The sequence below is a fragment of the Gigantopelta aegis genome, chromosome 10 (assembly GCF_016097555.1).
Source record: "Gigantopelta aegis isolate Gae_Host chromosome 10, Gae_host_genome, whole genome shotgun sequence".
NCBI lineage: Eukaryota > Metazoa > Mollusca > Gastropoda > Neomphalida > Peltospiridae > Gigantopelta > Gigantopelta aegis.
Window position 1 is genome coordinate 12,419,108 of NC_054708.1, and position 20,948 is coordinate 12,440,055.

Genomic DNA, 20,948 nt, shown 5'->3' on the forward strand with positions numbered 1-20,948 from the left:
ATTGCTAGCTTAAATATGGGGTCAGTCAAATATATCAGGGCACAGTAATAACAGGGTCGTCTCTAGTTAGACAGGGAGGACAACTCTAAACTAAAACACATTTTATTGCTGTAGCTAGCCTAAAATCATGGGTGGTGGTGGAGTATATGCCGCTATATATTTTTTCACTAATTACGGCCCTTTACTATTCAACTTAAGGCGATGCAATACAAAACGAGTGCCTCGTACAACAATAACCGATTGTGACAAAACAAATATTACGATTACATCGGTTGTGATGCAATCGGCCATTCTTGTACGAGACACTCGTATAGTGTGGCGTGCGCCTTTACCTAGATTTGCGTTCCAGACTACGCGACGCCGGAGGAGCGCCGAAGCCTGCTGCTGGAGATCGAGACGATGAAGCAGTTCGGTCAGCACCAGAACGTGGTCAGCATGTTGGGCTGCTGCAGCGCCGGACCCGACATCTGTCTCATCATGGACTACTGTCCGCTCGGGGATCTCCGGACTTACCTGAGGAAGTACCGCGAGAAGGTATCACACAGTGACATACACACACACAAACATACACACACACAAACATACACACACAAACACATATACACACACATACACACACATACACATACACACACACATACACACACATATACACACACACATACACATACACACATACACACACATACATACACAAACACACACACACACTAACAAACACACATACACACATATACACACACATACACACACACATACACACACACACACACATACATACACATACACATACAAACACACACATACACATACACACACACACACATATATACACACACACATATATATACACACATACACATACACACACAAACACACACACATACACACATACACACATATACACACACACATACATACACATAAACACACATACACACACACACACACACACACATACACACACACACACACACACACACGCACACACACACATTTTGCCCGAACGTTTGCCAGAATGGTAGGAGAGGGAGAGCAGTTGACGCCCACCCACCCACTCCGACCTCCCGTCTCGTACACTTATGATTCCAGTCAATTATTTTTGAACATTATTGTTGGGCGATCCCAAAATCGCATATTTGAAAGTAAATAAATATTGTTTAAACTAACCTTAGACGTAAATATGTTTGTTTATGTGTTGGGGGTGGGAGGTGGGGAGTGGGGTGGGGGGTGGGGGATGGGATTGTGTCCACCAGAGGCGGATGAAATGGGAGGAGCGTGGGGCCTGGTCCTCCCTGAAGATACTCAAGTGTCTCTTTTTAGTCCCCTACCAGTCTAACCGGAGGGGACTATAAGCTTCAACTCCGTCCTTCTGTCTGTCCGTCTGTCTGTCTGTCCGTCTGTTCCACATACAAGTTTCAGGATGGATTTTTTCACAATGTCTTGAGATATTGTGCTTAAATTTTGTGTTTTGCTTTATCATGTACTGTTACAGATCAGTTATGACTTTCATGGCGATTTACCCATTTTTCACAGTTGTGGGCCTAATTCACTAAACTCTCGGAACTTTGCGATCTCGCAGTGCAATGCTAAAATACTTGCAAAGAGGATGCTTTGTTGGCTAGCAGAGCCTTAGAGACCTTTGTGAATTAGGCCCCATGGTCTTTGAATTTAAGGGAATCTTTGTTCCGTTGGTTGTATTATTAATATTATTATTCTCATTGGATTGAACTTTTTATGATTTGGATCATGTATCCTTTTCCCTTTGCTCCCCCTCAAAACTATTTTATGGCTCCTTCCCATGTTCACGTCATATTAAAACCAATCTAGTTACCCCTCAACTTCACAAGACATCAATGTAGACGAATCCAAAAACAAAACTTGTGTTTTTTTGTAAACCGATTACTTCATGTGTACGTTTTTTTTAATATTGAGGCCATGTTTTTTGCACGATATTTGTAGATTGAGAACACCTGGAGGTAAAAATTATTAGACTTCTAAAGGATGTAGCCGGGTTTTTCTCCATTTTGTTTTTTAATTTCCAGAATACAATGCGGTCCATTTGAATGGCTGGACATGAAGACATTATTTTGTTGTCGCTGGATGTACTTGGTAGCCATTAAAAAGCTAGAGGCTCGTGTTCTCATTGTAATTAAATCATGTTTGGAGCTGATTACAGAAACTAGTGTTTTGATACCATGAAATAAGCTAATAAGAAATAATGACTACAACCCCCCCCCCCCCCCCCATCACATACACACAAACCCATTATAATATGAATGGTTAAGGGGCATAAAGTTTAACGTGTTCGATGTATAAGAGAAAAACAGAAAAGCAGAAAGAACTTAAAATGATCAAAATGTATCTTTACCCCGTTCCAGCATTCAATAAACATGTTTTTGTTTCAAATGAAGAGTGGTGTGTGCGTGTGCGTGCGTGTGTGTGCGTGAATGTGTGTGTGTGTGTGTTTGTGCGTGCGTGCGTGTGTGTGTGTGTGTGTGTGTGTGTTGGGGGGCTTGTTATCTTGTTTGTTTTGAGAGGTGATTTTTTTAGGGGGGTAATCGTTGAGGTTTTCTTGGGGGGATTGGGGTGTTATTGTTTTCGTTTTTTTCAAAAATAATTTCAGTTTGACTCAACATAAACAATGAGAGAGAGATTATATCCACTTTTGTTGATGTGTCATTACAGCAATTACTGTAAACAATGTAAGACAGGTTGTGTTATACGTATCGTCTTATTTCAGTCATCGATATTATTACACCAAATTTACATGATGTACCGTTAAAGCAATAATTACTATAAACAAAATTATAAAACTAATCAACAATGAACACAGTGTATTGAACAGAGAGGTAACATTAAACAATTCTCATAAACGTAATTCTTATAAGCATTTATCAGACAATGTGACGCAATATTACACCATCCTGTTGCGTAGATTAGTTTGTTTCTCGTGTATAGATGTTTTGCTTAAACGTCAGAAGCGTGAAGGGAAGGGGGTAATTTACATTGATACCCCCCCCCCCCCCACCACCACCACCACAGACACACACGCACTTCCGCTGGACCACAATTAATTAAACTATGTTTTCTCATATAACCCCAGTGGCTGTAGCACTTTTATTAATTTCACCAGGCCATTGCCATTTCACAAGAAACCTTACCTTCCTGGGGCCAATGAACACTCAAAAGGACGACCCCTGTTGTCCACCTCTTTTTCACGTTATATCAATGTAAACAAACACACGTGGGCTAAGGGACCTAATCACACCCATTTCTGTGCATTTTATACAAATGTTGCATGGCTTCAAGGTGCTGTGGGGGATAGTATGCAGTATCCAGTGTAAACCAAGTGCACATATTCACTAACTGCATCCTCTTCCCTGTCTAACCCAGTGTAACAATTCAGCATACAAAACAGCTCCCCAGCCATTAATCACGTAACAAGAAAACTATATTTTCTCGCATTCGTTTCCGTATTTTGGGCAACCAAATGGGTGGATAACTCTAGTCTGATGCCAAATTACTTGCCTTTCCAGTTGCTGAACCATTTGTGACACCCAATAGCCGATGTGTATTTTTGTGCTGGGGTGTCGTTAAACATTCATTCATTCATTCATTCATTCATTCATTCATTCCAGTTGCTGGCATCTTCCAACGTCTATGTTTTGTTACATTTTTAAAATTAAAGTATGTATCAAATACCTCCAATCCTAATTGTCACAACTACACAGTGGAGGGTTGTTTTAATCTATTGTTCTTCCATCAATTGTTTGTTCTCTCTTTTTCTTCTACAGTACATATATCGTACAATTCCTGGCAAGTTAGACGGCATCTGTTACACACAGATCAAAAGTCGTCTCAATTCCGACAGCGGGATAAGCCATGCAAGTAACGCATCTACAGGAAAAGGTAGGTTTTATAATCAGCGTTATCATGATCCATACTATTAAACGAGTTATAGTTCATGGAACTGTGGCACTGAGCGTTATAATATAATAGTTGTAACCCGTGCTTAGCACAGGATGGGGGGGGGGGGGGGGTACTTGGGGTGGTGTGGACTTACACTGGGTTTTTTCTTCCGTGTATATAGCCACTCCTATGATTAAGTGACAAAGATGGCGGTGTCTATTGCCACTGTATTTATGGAATTCATATTGGTTCCCAAACTATACACACGGCCTCCGTGTATATAGCCACTCCTATGATTAAGTGACAAAGATGGCGGTGTCTATTGCCACTGTATTTATGGAATTCATATTGGTTCCCAAACTATACACACGGCCTCCGTGTATATAGCCACTCCTATGATTAAGTGACAAAGATGGCGGTTACGGTAGTCGATTGGACATGAGCACACACACAAAAAGATCCTTGTGAAGTGCGGAATCGGGTAAGTATAAAGAGGACTGTCGGCAGTACACATGGCTGGCCTCGGTGGTGTCGTGGTTAAGTCATCGGACATAAGGCTGGTAGGTACAGTGTTCGCAGCCCGGTACCGGCTCCCACCCAGAGCGAGTGTAAACGACTGGATGGGTAGGTGTAAGACCACTACACCCTCTTCTGTCTGACTAACCACTAACAACTAACACACTGTCCTGGACAGATATCTCAGATAGCTGAGGTGTGTGCCTATGATAACGTGCTTGAACCTTAATTGGATATAAGCACGAAAACAAGTTAAAATGAATTAATGAATGAAAGTACAAATGAACAGAGAAGCGAACCTGTATTTAGTGTGTACTTTTAGTCCTTAAAAGATTTTGTTAGTCGAGAAAAAATCTTACAATGACGCAAATTCAGGACAGTCTTGTTCACTGCCAGGCTTGGGTATTACAAGTGTTGTCAATATAAATGGGTTTTAAGCAAATTCTCCCTTTCTTTACACGGGCACCAGCAACCAAATTTTATGTTTTCTCCTAATTCTTTAAGTTGTGAAGAGTGGCAATCCTATCAAAGGCTCAGACACGACAAACAGCCGCGTTGATCTATCATGGAACAAGTTCAAGTTCTTTTATTGCTTTAAGTTGTTCAACTTATCAGCATTATAACAATGAACAAACATTAATATATACAATAGTGCGGAACAATGGTGGAGAGTGACTTACATATATACATATATACACACACATACCCACACACACACACACACACGCAGACACAAATACACACCCAAACACACAAACACACATATATAATAGAAAAAACAAAACAGAATAAAGATAAGTTATTTTACAGGTTATCCTCAGCGGCTAGGGTAATGATAAAATGAGAACATATTAGTTTATTTCCAGTAATAGTTGATCCCTAGTTCTGTTTGCTTGTAATAAATATTTTCCTAGGTTGTTTATCTCTTTATTGTTTCCGGTTGATAAGAGTTGTATTAATTTCAAAGTACTGGGATGCTTAAAGTAGTATTTTTTAATGAATTTCTTTCTTAAAGTTTCGTATCTTGGACATTGAAGGATAAAATGAAATTCGTCCTCAATCTCATTACAGTTACATAAAGTACATATTCTTTGTGCCCTTTCGATATTTTTATACCTACCAGACTCAATATTTAATTTATGTGCACAAATTCTCATTTTTGTTATTTGTCTTAAATTGCGAGATTCTATTGGTTTTGTAAGGTAGGTTTGTAAAGTAAATCCATTTAATAATAAGTGCTGATATAGCAATCCCTTTGGCGATGTCCTTATTGTAGTTTCTAAAATCTACTACTATATTTATTATTATGTTTATCACTCATTCAGTTTTAGACAGGTGTCTGCTTATTCTGTTAAAAAATAAATCTATAATGGGCGGGACGTAGCCTAGTGGTAAAACGTTTGCCTGGTGCGCGGTTAGTCTAGGATCGATCCCCATCGGTAGGCCCATTGGGCTATTTCTCGTTCCGGCCAGTGCACCACGACTGGTACAGGTATATGTGGTATCATGTCTGTGGAATGGCGCATACAAAAAAACCCTTGCTACTAATGGAAAAATGTAGCGGGTTTCATCTAAGACTATATTTTTAAAATTACCAGATGTTTCACATCCAGTAGTCGATGATTCATAAATCAAGGTGCTCTAGTGGTGTCGTTAAACAAATCAAACTTTAACTTTACAATTCATAACTGACTACATGTACTTGAAGTCAATATTTTGTAATCCGATGGAAGTTAATGACCCGGATTAAATATGTCTTTACCCTTTATACAATCTAATTAAAATTAGCTCCACTATTACATGTGGATCTAACAGCAGCCAGTTGGAGCTCATGTGCACCTATCAAAACCTTACTTGCAGAATCATGCCAGTGATTTAAAAATAATTTTAAAACATTCCGAATTGTCCTGAGGGTATACGACATGTTTCATGTGAATTACGAATGCCTTAAAACATGTTTTATTTTATAAAATAAATAATTTGTAATGTAAAACTGAAGACTGATTTAGTTGGGGGGTTTTAATACATAAATAAATAAATTTTAATGTAAAATTGAAGACTGATAACCCATCCCGTATGTATTGGTATGGTTCGCTGTACTGCGGCCACTAAAATAGACTCGCCCGATATTTTTAGAATTTGTATGCTCCCAAATAACGTTATAAAAGGCGAAGTAAAAAAAAGTTTGTTTTATTTAACGACGCCACTAGAGCACATTGATTTTTTATCTTATCATCGGCTATTGGACGTCAAACATATGGTCATTCTGACACTGTTTTTTAAGAGGAAACCCGCTGTCGCCACATAGGCTACTCTTTTTACGACAGGCAGCAAGGGATCTTTTATTTGCGCTTCCCACAGGCAGGATAGCACAAACCATGGCCTTTGTTGAATCAGTTATGGATCACTGGTCGGTGCAAGTGGTTTACACCTACCCATTGAGCCTTGCGGAGCACTCACTCAGGGTTTGGAGTCGGTATCTGGATTAAAAATCCCATGCCTCAACAGGGATCCGAACCCAGTACCTACCAGCCTGTAGACCGATGGCCTACCACGACGCCACCGAGGCCGATATGGCTAAATAAAGTATTCGTAATTCACATGAAACATGTCGTATACCCATAGGACAATTCGAAATGTTTTGAAATTATTTTTAAATCACTGGCATGATTCTGCAAGTAGGGTTTTGATTGGTGGACATGAGCTCCAACTGGCTGCTGTTAGATCCACATGTAATAGTGGAGCTAATTTTAATTAGATTACCCTTTATATGTACACTTTAAAGCATCACGTGTACTTAACTTCAGTGCACTTGAAGAAGTAATCGTCTTATGTACTTTTTTAATCTTGCCTTAAAATAGATTTAATTGTGTATTTAGCTTTTGTAATAGAAAATTCACATCACGAGAGATCAGTCGCATATCCTGGTGTTACCAAACACTGATATTTGTTTTTCTGTCGCCATCTAGATTATAATAACTTTAACGTTTACGTTATAATAAAATAATGAATCCGGGGGTCGTTGGTCCCCTATAGACGAGTCACTAGAAACAGATTCATGGAATCAACTATTATTCTATTCTATCTCCCCAAAGACCCATTCCACTCTGCATTGTGCAGACATACGGCTTTGATCACGGATGGCGGTTTTGTCCGTCAGATTTATTCCTGTTTTGGCTATCACGTGAGCGCTGTAAGTTACCTACACTAAGCGTTCAAAACTTTATCCGAAAACAAGGATATTTTATACGTGACGTAATTTTTATGGTTTACGTACACTAATCACAAACCAAACAAATTGCATCATTAATCACTACAAAGCAGACTTTTGGTCCTTGGTCCTTTCAGCAAGAAAGCAATTTTAATGAAGACTTTTCAATATTTCTTTTATATTAATTGATATATTTAATTGATATATAGCATTTACTGGAAGAAGAATACAATTTTTTTTATATAACCAATACCACTAGAGCACATTGATTTATTAATTATCGGCTATTGGATATCAAACATTTGATAATTCTGACATATAGTCAGGAAACCCACTACATTTTTCTTAATGCAGCAAGGGATCTTTTATATACACTTTCTCACAGACAGGAAAGCATATTCCACGGCCTTTGACCAGTTATGGTGCACTGTTTGAAATGAGAAAAAAAAAACCCAGTCAGTTGAATTGATCTACCGAGGTAGTTCGATCCTGCGACGCATGAACCTCAAGCTGGCACTAAACCGACTGAGCTAAATCCCGCCCCTCTTTTACTGGAAATGAACACACAACACGTAATATCATCTTCTGATATTTGACATTGGAAAAACATTTTTGTCTGGTTTTGACTTTACTTTAGTATAAAGTTAATCTTTAATATATCTAATTCCGGGCCCTCTCGTCTCCTAGATCAGTGGGTAGACTCGTGCGTAAGAAGGTGCCAAAAAATGGGGGTCATGCGTGCTCACACACACACACACACACGCACGCACGCGCACGCACGCACACACACACACACACACACACACACACACACACACACACACACTATCTCACTGTGCCATTCGTGTCTCCTCTTTAGGTAGTACTCAACCAAAAAACATCCGACTGGGTCAAAGTTCGAGGTGCACCGAACATTTGATTGAGCAGTTAATACCACAATCCTACCATTGGTGATAAATATGACTGTTTGTTGTAAAAAAAAAAAAACTTTTTAGTTTCATCTGGGCAAAAAGTGTATGCAGTTTTATTTTATTTAGTACCAATATGTCAAATAGCCTTGTGCTTGAAACGTACGGGGTACCTATTAAAAAAAGTACTCAACTTTTGTGCGAAACTAGGGGTGTTGTGAAAACATGGTTATATCGAAAATAAGCCATGAAAGGTACCATCTTCTTCAGTTAATACTTCGAGGGAGGGGTTGTAGTACCGATATTTATGAGTCATAGTTTGGTTAACACAAACGTTAACATGGTCGCATATCGGATTTTATTTGGTATAGTACAACCTTTACGAAATACAAAGGCGAAAAATAGGTATTACATTTTTGACGGAGGCGGCGACAATGGCGAAAATTCTGATGGCGGTAATTGCGATGGCGGTAATTGTGATGGCGGCGGCGGTGACAGCGTCAAAATTTGTTTTAAAGTTTCGCACTATTTATTCTAAAATTGATGACTCCATGACGCAAAATGACGACATATGCGTCATTACGTCATAGATACGTCACGGTGTCTTTTTAAAAAGTTAACTTAGTTCTTAGGTATAATATATCTGTCTACTGATACGCATATATGTGGTCTAAAAGCAACCATTAAGACGTTATAAGACCTCAAAGTTGATTTTGGTGGCCATATTGGATTTATGCAAATTAGCCCACTTCCGGATGTCTGATTTTGTCCTATTTTGGATATAATATTCAGTGAGATGATATCTACAATATAACCCCCCCCCCCCCCCAAAAAAAAAAAAAAAAACACACACAAAAAAAACACACCTAAAGTTGCAATTTGTCAGAGGTCTATTGGACTAGTTAGAATTTCTAATCAGCTTCTCACAAACTATAAGACGTAGGGCAATGAAAACGTGTATAGTAGGCGACACATTTAATTCGACAGACTTCTTGGTTTTATTAACCCACACAGTAATTCAACTGTACATGTAACATCTTATTCTCTACGATTAGCTGTAAACAACCTGCATGCTACAGACTGTGACAACAAAACGTTTGTTCACTGATAACGCATATTAACTAATCAAATTATAGGACAACACACCATAATCGTAGATACGATAGATCTGTCATTTTGTTTCCATCAAACTTTATTTATTTGTTTCCATTTTGTAAACATCAAGGTGACTGGCTTGCGTGACCTTAGCTGTGACCGGTTGTTCACTGAGAACGCATATTAACTAAACAAAGTATAGGACAACAGGTCATAATCGTAGAGACGATAGGTCTGTCATTTTGTTTCCATCAAACTTTATTTATTTGTTTCCATTTTGTAAGCATCAAGGTGTTTGGCTCGCGTGACCTTAGCTGTGACCGGTTGTTTGATTTTGCAGTTGGTAACGAGGTTTCCGGCTCTGACGAGACAAGGTCAACCTTCACCTCTCGAAGATTTGGTTCGCTTCTGTCATGTGATGCGCCGGACAATGACGGCCCAGGTAGGGACCACTAACCTTTAGTGACTATATCAATGACATAGTCAGGAACTCAAAAAATACTCTAAACTTGTTAAGAGCCATCTCAGGTACCAGTTGGGGAGCGCAAACAGAGGCAATGCTTATGGTTTACAAAGCATGCATACTCTCCAGAATCGATTATGGAGCCCAAGCCTACAGTTGCGCCGCCCCCAAACTGTTACATAAATTAGATGTTATTCAAAACCAAGCTCTTAGAATCATAGCTAAAGTTCCATCAAATACCAGCGGACAGAGCTTAGAAGTTGAGTTTAACATTATGCCACTGAAATATCGTCGCAATCTTCAACATCTTAATTATCATCTAAAAATCCACTCTCTTAAACTAGATCACCCAGTTCAGGAACTCACTCCTATCATAGCTAAACCAGGACTAGTATTCAAAACCAATCAAAATCTTAATGATTCTTTCGCCACTAAAGCTAGTAAAATAGAAATAGAAGTAGGTATAGATAACACGCCAGTGGCACTATACCATATCAATCAGCCAGTCGAGTGCCACACACCATATCTAATTAAACAAGCTACGGATTCAACTCCATTTCCACCATTTAAGGAAATCCTGTTCGAAGCCGCAGACAACGAAAATTACCCTGAGCACATCCATATCTACACGGATGGCTAAAAAAATCCAGATAACGGTAGGGTTGGCTTCGCAGTAGTTGAAGAAAAAATATCTAAACACTCTAAATTAGTTAAATACACCAGGCTGTCAGATAACCTATCAGTCTATACAGCAGAACTGACAGCCATCTATGAAGCCCTAATCTGGATTAAAACTAAACAATACTCTAAAAGCGTTATTTTTTCAGATAGTCTTAGCTCTATCCAATCACTTCAAACTAATAAATCTACCAGGCCAGATATCCTCGCAGCCATCCATAATAAATTCATGAACTAAACCAGCTTAATTTAATAGTAGTATTCGAATGGGTCCCAGCTCACGTAGGTATAATTGGCAATGAAACAGCTGACTATGGAGCCAAAACTGCGCTTTCAATCACTAGCAAAATTACAGCAGTACCTTTAGGAATATCAGAACTAATGTCAAAAGCAAGAAAACACTACATTAATCAATGGCAGGCCAACTGGGACCTAACAACCAATACATGGCACTATAACATCAAACCACTAGTCAACTCTATCCGACCTAAACACTTAAACACTTATGTGGATACAATAATTACTAAATTGCGCATAGGTAAATCTTCGTCGCTCAACAGCTGCTCTTTCACCAATAAAAACCCTGACTGTGAGTGTGGCACCCGGGAAGACATGAAACACTATCTCCTGGATTGCACGCTACACAACAGCCAGAGAAAACTAATGATAGAATCAATAACCGAAGCCAACCACAATAAACCAATTACACCTAACTTTTTACTTAACCCTGATAAATATCTAAAACATAAAACCTTCAAAGCAGTATATCAATTCGTCCAGTCCACCAAACCAAAACTATAAGTGCCAGCGTTCGGTCGACGCGGACCACCAACCCGACTGATCGCAGGCAGGATGGGAAACCGTAGCACACCCATCGGGCTCCTGACAGTCATAAAGTTAAAAACTAAAATTAGAAAATGATCGCCTGTACGTCTCCCGGACGGAAGAGCGACCTTCTGCACTCGACCGACTTGCACTCCAATCCGGGGGACCAACGGAGGGAAGGTGGCGATCTATAATTAAGATACGTAATTAATACGCTGCTTAACTCGTGACACCCGTGATTCCCTGGATGGAACATCCACCCTACGCACTCGAACAGACCACGTATTCCAACCCGGGGAGAGAACGGTGAAACGACAAAAGTAAAAGCATATACCTAGCCAAATTAGCTGGCACAAATTCAGCAATAAATTAACAATTACTCAAAACCACCCGCCTGTACATCTCTCGGACGGAAGAGCGACCTTAAGCACTCGACCAAACAAGCACTCCAACCCGGGGATGGTAGCGAATGATTTAATAACCGCTAGATATGACAATGCTTGAATCGTGACATCTGTGACCCCCTTGGTGGAATATCCACCCTACGCACTCGAACAGACCACGTATTCCAACCCGGGGGGAGAACGGTGAAACGACAAAAGTAAAAGCATATACTCGACCAAATTAGCTGGCATAAATTTAGCAATATAAATTAACAATTACTCAAAAAACCCGCCTGTACATCCCTTGGATGGAAGAGCGACCTTAAGCACTCGACCAGGCACTCCAACCTGGGGATTAACGGCGGGACGGTAGCGAGGATTAATAACCACTAGATATGCCAATGCCATCCAGACCTAACCACGATAACCATATTATTCTACTGTAAATATGTTCATGTTCTAAAGCTCGTGATTGACGGATGGCATGCACCGCCCGCTAACGACACATTATTATTAATTTTCTTTAATTGTTGTTATTATTATTATTATTATTATTATTTTTTTTTTTTTTTTTTTTTTTTTTTTCTTTCTGTCTTACTCACTGGGACGGGATCGAGGTCGCGGTGGCCCAGTTGGCTAATTAACCAGCCAATCAACATCGTTAGATAATCAACCAAGATAGGACACCACTAATTATCGCCTATTTTTTGCAGCACTCTCATTGGTCCAATCCAGCCAATCACGGATCAAGAACCCCACTACACCTAACTGTAAATAAACTGCACGAATTTGTCTTTGCACCCGCACCATGTTTTTTTTTTTGTTTTTTTTTATTACTGATGCATTCCATCCTAGCTAACTAAGGTAAGTCAACTAGGGTTCCAGAAGCAAAGACATGCAGGAAAACCGATACCCAACTATCCAGATAGCCTGAAGATAAACCAAGTAAGCCTACTAAAATCTATTTAGGGGGCGGGAATCAAAATTCTTCAAACTAAATACCTAGATTGGTGAATATATGTATACAATTGCTACTTGCCACCGTTAGTTTCGTTTATTGTATTGGTAATAACGTTAAGTATGCCAAGCACTAGGCTTTTTAAACCAATACCTACACTATAAGGGTTTAACCCTTCAAATTAGATAGCTAGGCTAGTTTAACTCCCCCTCCGTCATTGTATTCAATGCTATACAAGGACGGAGGGGGATTGGTGGTCATGAATGACCGTTGCACTCACTAGAATAGGGACTTAAGACAATTAGGTACAACCTTAACACAAAACTAGGATTCACACACAGACTACAGGCTCACTGCATCAGTACACAGGGTGCATGGACTAATGATAACAATGCACCCGCCCCCATTTAATGGCCCAGCACGTACTCTAATAAGGAATCGGACAAAAGAATACCGTTCCGAGTACACGATTGCAATGCACCCGGGGGAAGCTGAACAAAAGAATTTTGGCCTCCCCCACCCAAACCCCCAATACTTGCTGCTGGTAATAACTTGGTACTTAGTGATGCCTCGACCATAAGCGGTCAGGCCCTTTATGGGGGCCCTGTGGGCAACCTAGGGAGACACCACAGCATCGTAAAGGTCTAAAATTAACGAGCTACTCTCGATTCACTAATATCAAAACCTATATTAGCTCGGCCATTTACCTTTCGACCGACCTTTCAAAATTGCGCCACCCCCACCCGCCTGCTACCGATTTGATCGGGCTGCTGGTGCTCCCTTGCACCTGCCAGTGCAGGCGGTCCCTCCTCTCCTCTCCCCTCCCCCCCCCCCCCACCTTTCCTGTCATGGACGGAGGAGCCGGCCAAGGCCGACTCTTGTGCCCACGATAGGCGTGCGCTACAACAGCTTGTTCTGAATGTGCACGTAAAACCCTATGACATGACATGACCACTTTAAATCTAAACAACAAAACCACTGGTCCACTACTATAGTCAACAATTTTATCTCTGTACAAAACAAAGTCAAAGGAATGCTTTAACAAGGCCGTGATAGCTACTATGCAGCACTGTGGTGTTCTTGGTCTACAGGTGAACTGTCGGGTTCCCAAGATGATGTATCCTTCCTGGTTCATGGGGCGCGAAGTAGCTCAGTGGTAAACGTTCACATGATTCGCGATCGGTCTAGGATCGATCCTCGCCGTGGGTCTGTTGGGGGTATTTCTCGTGTCAGGCAGTGCTCCACAACTGATGTAAAAAAAAGGACGTGTTATGTATTATAGTGTCTATGAGAAAATGTATGTAAAAGATACTTGTCACTTGTCGGAAAGAGTAGCCCATTGTGTGGCGGCAGTGGGTTTTCTCTCTCATTATCTATGTTGTTCTTACCCATATATGTCCGACGCCATATAACCGTAATTAAAATGTGTTGTGTGTGTCGATAAATAAGCCATTCCTTCATTTCGTTCCTATCTTCGCAGTTCAAATGCAGGACTGTCACTGTAGACCTAAACTATGATGAAAAAAATATATATTTTAGGAAATAAAATGAAATTTAACCTAGTACAAATATTAGAACGATCAGAAACACGTTTAATATACAGCCACTAATATTTATGCCGGAAAATATATTTGATATGTAATTACAATCGTTAAAAAGTAGTTGTTAGTCGATAACATCTTAAAAAGTGCAGCAAACTCAGGAATGTCCCTTTAATGTTTTGCTTTTATCATAGTTTGACACCCAACAGCCGATGTATTTTTCGTGCTGGGGTGTCGTTAAACATCTATTCTATTCTATTCTGTACTGTACTACATGAAGAAACCCGACAAGCTCCAAATTGTTTGTTCTTCTGTATTACCACTTGAGTACCAGTCCAGTCATCGGCTATATTGTATTACCACTTGAGTACCAGTCCAGTCATCGGCTATATTGTATTACCACTTAAGTACCAGTCCAGTCATCGGCTATATTGTGTTACCACTTGAGTACCAGTCCAGTCATCGGCTATATTGTATTACCACTTGAGTACCAGTCCAGTCATCGGCTATATTGTATTACCACTTGAGTACCAGTCCAGTCATCGGCTATATTGTATTACCACTTAAGTACCAGTCCAGTCATCGGCTATATTGTGTTACCACTTGAGTACCAGTCCAGTCATCGGCTATATTGTATTACCACTTGAGTACCAGTCCAGTCATCGGCTATATTGTATTACCACTTGAGTACCAGTCCAGTCATCGGCTATATTGTATTACCACTTGAGTACCAGTCCAGTCATCGGCTATATTGTATTACCACTTGAGTACCAGTCCAGTCATCGGCTATATTGTATTACCACTTGAGTACCAGTCCAGTCATCGGCTATATTGTATTTGTATGGGTGACACTTCTATTATGAACGTTTGATTCCAGTCTTTATATACTCTTCAAAAGAAGAAACGCAAAACCACATTGTCGTAACATTTGGAGAATTGATTTAATTATTGAATGGTGAGTCCGATAATTACCAAATGTTGCAGGATTGTTCACAATTCACTCTAGTCCATTGTGAGTAAGTGATAGGACACACCACCAAGGTCAAGGTCATCTGGAGTCAATACCGGGTGTGGCCTCCGTGTGTGTTGACAACTGCCTGGCACCGCCTGCCCATTGAAGCAACCAGAGTACGGATGACGTCCCGGGGGATGGTGGCCCACTCGGCCTGCAAGGCTGCTGCCAGCTCGGGCAGGGTCTGGGGCTGTGGTTGTCGCTGTCGGAGGCGTCGGTCCAACTCGTCCCATAGATGCTCAATTGGGTTCAAATCCGGTGATATCGATAGCCAAGGAAGGACATTAATGTTGTTGTTCTGTAGGAAAGCCGTTGTGAGACGTGCTGTGTGAGGCCTGACGTTGTCATGTTGGAACACTGCGTTGGCGTTGGCCATAACTGGAACGATGTGTGGCCGGAGGATCTGGTCAATGTAGCCCTGTGCATTCAGGTTGCCCTGCACGTGGACCAGGTCAGTTCTGCCAGTGTGTGAGATGGCTGCCCACACCATGACACTACCCCCGCCGAATCTGTCCACTTCCTGCACGCAGTTTGCCGCATAACGTTGACCACGACGCCTATACACGCGACATCTTCCATCATGACGTCGGAGCAGAAATCGGGACTCGTCACTGAACCACACCTGTCTCCATCGCAGTTGAGGCCATTGTCGATGAATCTGGCACCACTGCAGTCGGAGTCGACAGTGTTGTGGTGTTAAGATGACACCTCGAACTGGACGTCTGGCACGAATTCCTACCTCACGTAGGCGGTTCCGTACGGTCTGGTCGGATATCCTGCGCAAACCTGGTATTGCTGCGGCTGTGGAGGTGGCAGTAGTCAATCGTTCCCGAAGGTGGCGTACCCGGATGTAGCGGTCCTGCCCGGGGGTAGTGACCCGTGGTCGACCGGATCTAGGGAGGTCACGTGTTGATCCATGTTGCTGGTAACGGTCCCACAGTCTGGAGATGGTGCTTGGGGACACATGGAAGGCCCTGGCAACGGCCGTTCTGGATTCGCCTGCGTCTAGTCGGCCGATGGCATTGTTTCTCTGCGGTTCACTGAGACGTGGCATGTCCTGGATTGTCAACTGTCGGCCAGATACAGAGGCCAGGCAAGCGAACACCCTGCACTTTTATACTGTCGGTGTTCATGTTGCACGTGCAGACAACGCACGTGCGACAACGCACGTGCAGTGGTGACATGGTTTGCACGTGGCTGCGTTTTTACGAATATTCACATTTTGGAACTTTATTGTACAGTAGCTGCGTTTTATCGAATGTAACCGTGGGAATGTGTTTGGGACATGCAATGACCTTATATTCACAAAGTATGAACCGGTAGGAAACATAAAATCGGAGTTATAACCCATTTGTACCCTTTTGCGTTTCTTTTTTTGAAGAGTATAGTTTCACCAGATGTAACCTGTGCAAATGGGGTTTGGTAGCCTTACACTGAGGCTTTCCCCACAATATTCGACCGCCTTATAGATAGTCCGCCCTCAATATCCAAAGCTATATACACTGTCGCCGGTTTATAGCCACGTTTAAGTTAAATAACAAATATATGGCGGCTTCCACTGACGTTGTATTTGTGGAATTTATTTTTGTATGCAATATTTAGCACGATGTGCGTACCTAAGCGGACCTAAGCGAAAAAATAACTTGCGAAGTGCGGCATCAGGTATTAAAGGGGCATTCCTGAGTTTGCTGTATTGTAAGATGTTTCCGACAAATAAAATATTTCTACGATTAAACTTACATATTAAATATATTTTCTTGTTTAGAATATCAGTGTCTGTATATTCAATGTGTTTCTAGTCGTCTTAATATTTATAAGAAGCCCAAACTGGAATTTGTCTTCAAATAATTTCGTACGTACGAAAAAACCATTTTAGGAAATAAAATGAAATTTACGTTAGTACAAATATTAGAACGATCAGAAACACGTTTAGTATACAGCCATTGATATGTTATGCAGGAAAATACATTTAGTATGTAACTACAATCGTTAAACAGTCTCTGTTAGTCGATAAAATCTTAAAAATTGCAGCAAACACAGGAATGTCCCTTTAACATACAGAGAAAGCTGTTGGCAGAACAAACGAAAAGAGGAGAAATTATCAAACGATTGAAACTTAAAATGGCCTTGCCTATTATGTTATAGATAAGTACGGGGCCTGATTTTCGTCGTTTAGTACAAATTAAAATGGGAGAAGTTGTCAGTACGATCGAATACTATTAAAACAGCCTTGGGTATGACATTATAGATAAGTACGGGGCCTGATTTTCGTCGTTTAGTACAAATTAAAATTGGAGAAGTCGTCAGTACGATCGAAAACTGTTAAAACAGCTTTGGGTATCACATTATAGATAAGTTAGGGGCCTGATTTTTCTCTTTTGGTGAATAAACGGAAGAACATTATGTTAAATTAATATTACTAAGCTGTTACAATATTGTCAGTAATCAGTGTTATTCAGGGTGTCTGATTCAGAAACTGCGTCTAACGAACCAAATGACTGTCTGGCGAAAGATATCTCAACTTAGTGGTACACGGTATTACTGTCCAGACATAAAGTAGACTCAAGGTCACGGTACTTCGGGCAGTTCCGTAATTGAAACAAATGACAATTTTATTAATGGCTAATGGACTGATTTTGAACATTTTCTTCTAGTGTCTCTTGGGTGAAATAAGTAGAATACAGACTGACACAGTAAAATGTCACTTCCGGTGCTGAGAGCTCCAAGACGTGTTCAAATCTGTTATCGTATTGCCGTCACCTTCAAAACAGGTGTTATTCTTTTAGATTTAAAGTTAAAGGGTTTTTTAACGACACCACTAGAGCACATTGTTTTATGTTATTAATAATCGGCTATTGGATATTAAACATTAATTTTTGGTTATTTTGAGAGAGAAACACAAAACATTTTTCCACTGGACGTAAGGGATCGTTTATATGCAACATCCCACAGACAGGATAGCACATACCACAGACAGGATAGCACATACCACAGGCAGGATAGCACATACCACAGACAGGATAGCACATACGACTAATTTAGAATATTGCTTTATTAACCATCGGCTATTGGATATCAAATATTTGGTTATTTTGAGAGAGAGAGAGAGAGAGAGAGAGAGAGAGAGAGAGAGAGAGAGAGAGAGAGAGAGAGAGAGAGAGGAAAGCCGCTACATTTTTCCATTAGTAGTAAGGGATATTTTATATATACTAAAAAGAATTTAAGGGTCAGACGATATTTTCGACATTATTTTCTGAATGTCAGTTATATTAGCTAGACCATAATGTCACGCATGGTATTGTTCCATTTTGACGAAAGTGGGTCTAAGCAACCCATAAATGAATTAAAATCCACTGTCGTTGACACTGTCGACTAGTTCTAATGGCGAAAACATGCTTACATTTGCACGTAAATTATGGCGAAAGCGAAAGGTCTGCTAAGTGCCCATAACTTGCTTTTTCACAAAGCGCTTCATTTGCACATTTTGCACGTGTATTCCATGTTCCCAATGCTGAATTTCCGTATAATTGGAGCTTGTGTTCGTGTACGGTGCACACTCCAAATTCGACAATGGTACGACTTCAACTGACTATCGAAGATCGAGGAAGGGCTATTGCTTGGCTTCAGGATGGCAATACGCAAAGAAATGTTGCTCTGAGACTTGGTGTCAGTCAGAGTGTCGTTGGCCGACTGTGGCAACGGTACCAAGCAACGAATTCTGTTCGAAATCATCCACGTTCGGAAAGACCCCGAAGCACTACAAATAGAGAGGACCGCTACATCACCAATATGGCTCTACGTCAACGCACAACCACTGCACGCCGATTACGTGACAATCTGCGGACTGCGACTGGAACTCGAGTGTCTGATCAAACCATACGCAATCGTCTGAGAGCCAATAATCTACGCTGCCGTCGCCAGGCTGTTCGACCACCACTCCTACCACGTCACAGAACGGCCAGACGTCACTGGTGCACGCTTCATCTGCGGTGGCAACGTGTTCAGTGGGGTCGAGTGATGTTCACTGATGAGACCAGGTTTAGTCTCCAGTTCAACGACGGTCGGGTTCGTGTCTACAGACGTCCTGGGGAGCGCTTCGCTGACGTTAACGTTAGACAACGTCACCGGTTCGGTGGTGGCAGCGTCATGGTGTGGGGCGGCATCTCTATCCACCACAGGACCCCCCTCTATGTGGTGGATGGCAATCTGAATGGAATCCGCTATCTGAATGAGATTATCCGGCCATTGGTTCTCCCAGGCCTTCAGCAGATTGGCGGCGGGGCAGTTCTGCAGGATGACAATGCCAGACCCCACCGCGCCAGGGTGGTAACGGACTTTCTCAGACAACAAGGTATCGCCAGGATGGATTGGCCAGCATATTCGCCTGACTTGGCCCCAATAGAGATCGCCTAGGATGAATTAGGCAGGAGAGTTCGGGATAACCATGCCCCTCCGGCCAACCTTCATGATCTGGGTCAACTTCTTATGGCAGAGTGGCAGGCCATTCCCCAAGAGTTCTTCAGACGTCTGATCAACAGCATGAGGCAACGATGTGTCTAGTGTTTTCGCGCCAGGGGTGGATTCACACACTATTAAACGAATGTTATAATGTGTAAAATCCATGTTTGACAACCTTCAACTTTGACAGCATGTCATGTGACTTTCTTGTATACAGTGACGTTTATTTGTGGGTTTTTGTAAATATGGAACAATAAATAAAAAAATTGGTGTAGTTTACATCATCAATCTAATACTCTGAAACTTATTTGGTTATAAATTTTTGACCCTTAAATTCTTTTGAGTAGTATATATATATATATATTCCTCATCCCACAGACAGGGTAACACACACCACGGCCTTTGATATATCAGTCGTGCTGCACTGGTTGGAACAAGAAAAAGGACTAATGGACCAATCGCTGGAGATCCATCTCAGAACGTTCCAACCAACCAATCAAAACTATTTACGTGCCTTTATCCACTGAAGGTTCAGACACATCCATCCCGATCGCCACCTCCGACTAATGTCGATCGGGACAGAAAGGGGGTTGTTTGAATATTGGGAGCAATTTAGATTGTTGTAAATTTCAAATGGGGAAAGGGAGGCTATTTAATGTGTTTACGTCTTTCAAAAAACCACAAAAAAACACACACAAAAAACAAATATATATGTATATGTATGTATATATATATATATATATATATATATATATATATATATATGTGTGTGTGTGTGTGTGTGTGTGTGTGTGTGTGTGTGTGTGTGTGTGTGTGTGTAATTATTTAGGAGACTATTGCCCATTAGTTAATTATTGACGCATTTTGACGCGGGCATTTGGTCCAAAAAGAAAGCAAAATAATAATTTAACTTAATTTGATCATATACAATTAAACTTCACTATTAACTATATGCCCCTTAGTTTTTTAAGGTCAACAAATTATTGAA

The 20,948-nt window shown here is 40.9% G+C and overlaps 1 protein-coding gene across 4 annotated transcripts in view; it reads left to right on the forward strand.

Moving 5' to 3' along the window:
• The window catches only part of LOC121383165 (tyrosine-protein kinase receptor torso-like), a 190,877-nt gene that overhangs the window by 153,403 nt on the left and 16,526 nt on the right, over nt 1-20,948 (forward strand). For all 4 annotated transcript variants that reach the window (XR_005959268.1, XR_005959269.1, XM_041512994.1 and 1 more), the window contains 3 exons: nt 350-534; nt 3,798-3,912; nt 9,983-10,084. Coding sequence is in view for 2 of the 4 variants with exons in the window: in XM_041512994.1 (XP_041368928.1) it covers nt 350-534; nt 3,798-3,912; nt 9,983-10,084 (402 nt within the window). In the remaining 2 variants the exon portion in view is untranslated. The remainder of the gene's footprint in view (nt 1-349; nt 535-3,797; nt 3,913-9,982; nt 10,085-20,948) is intronic.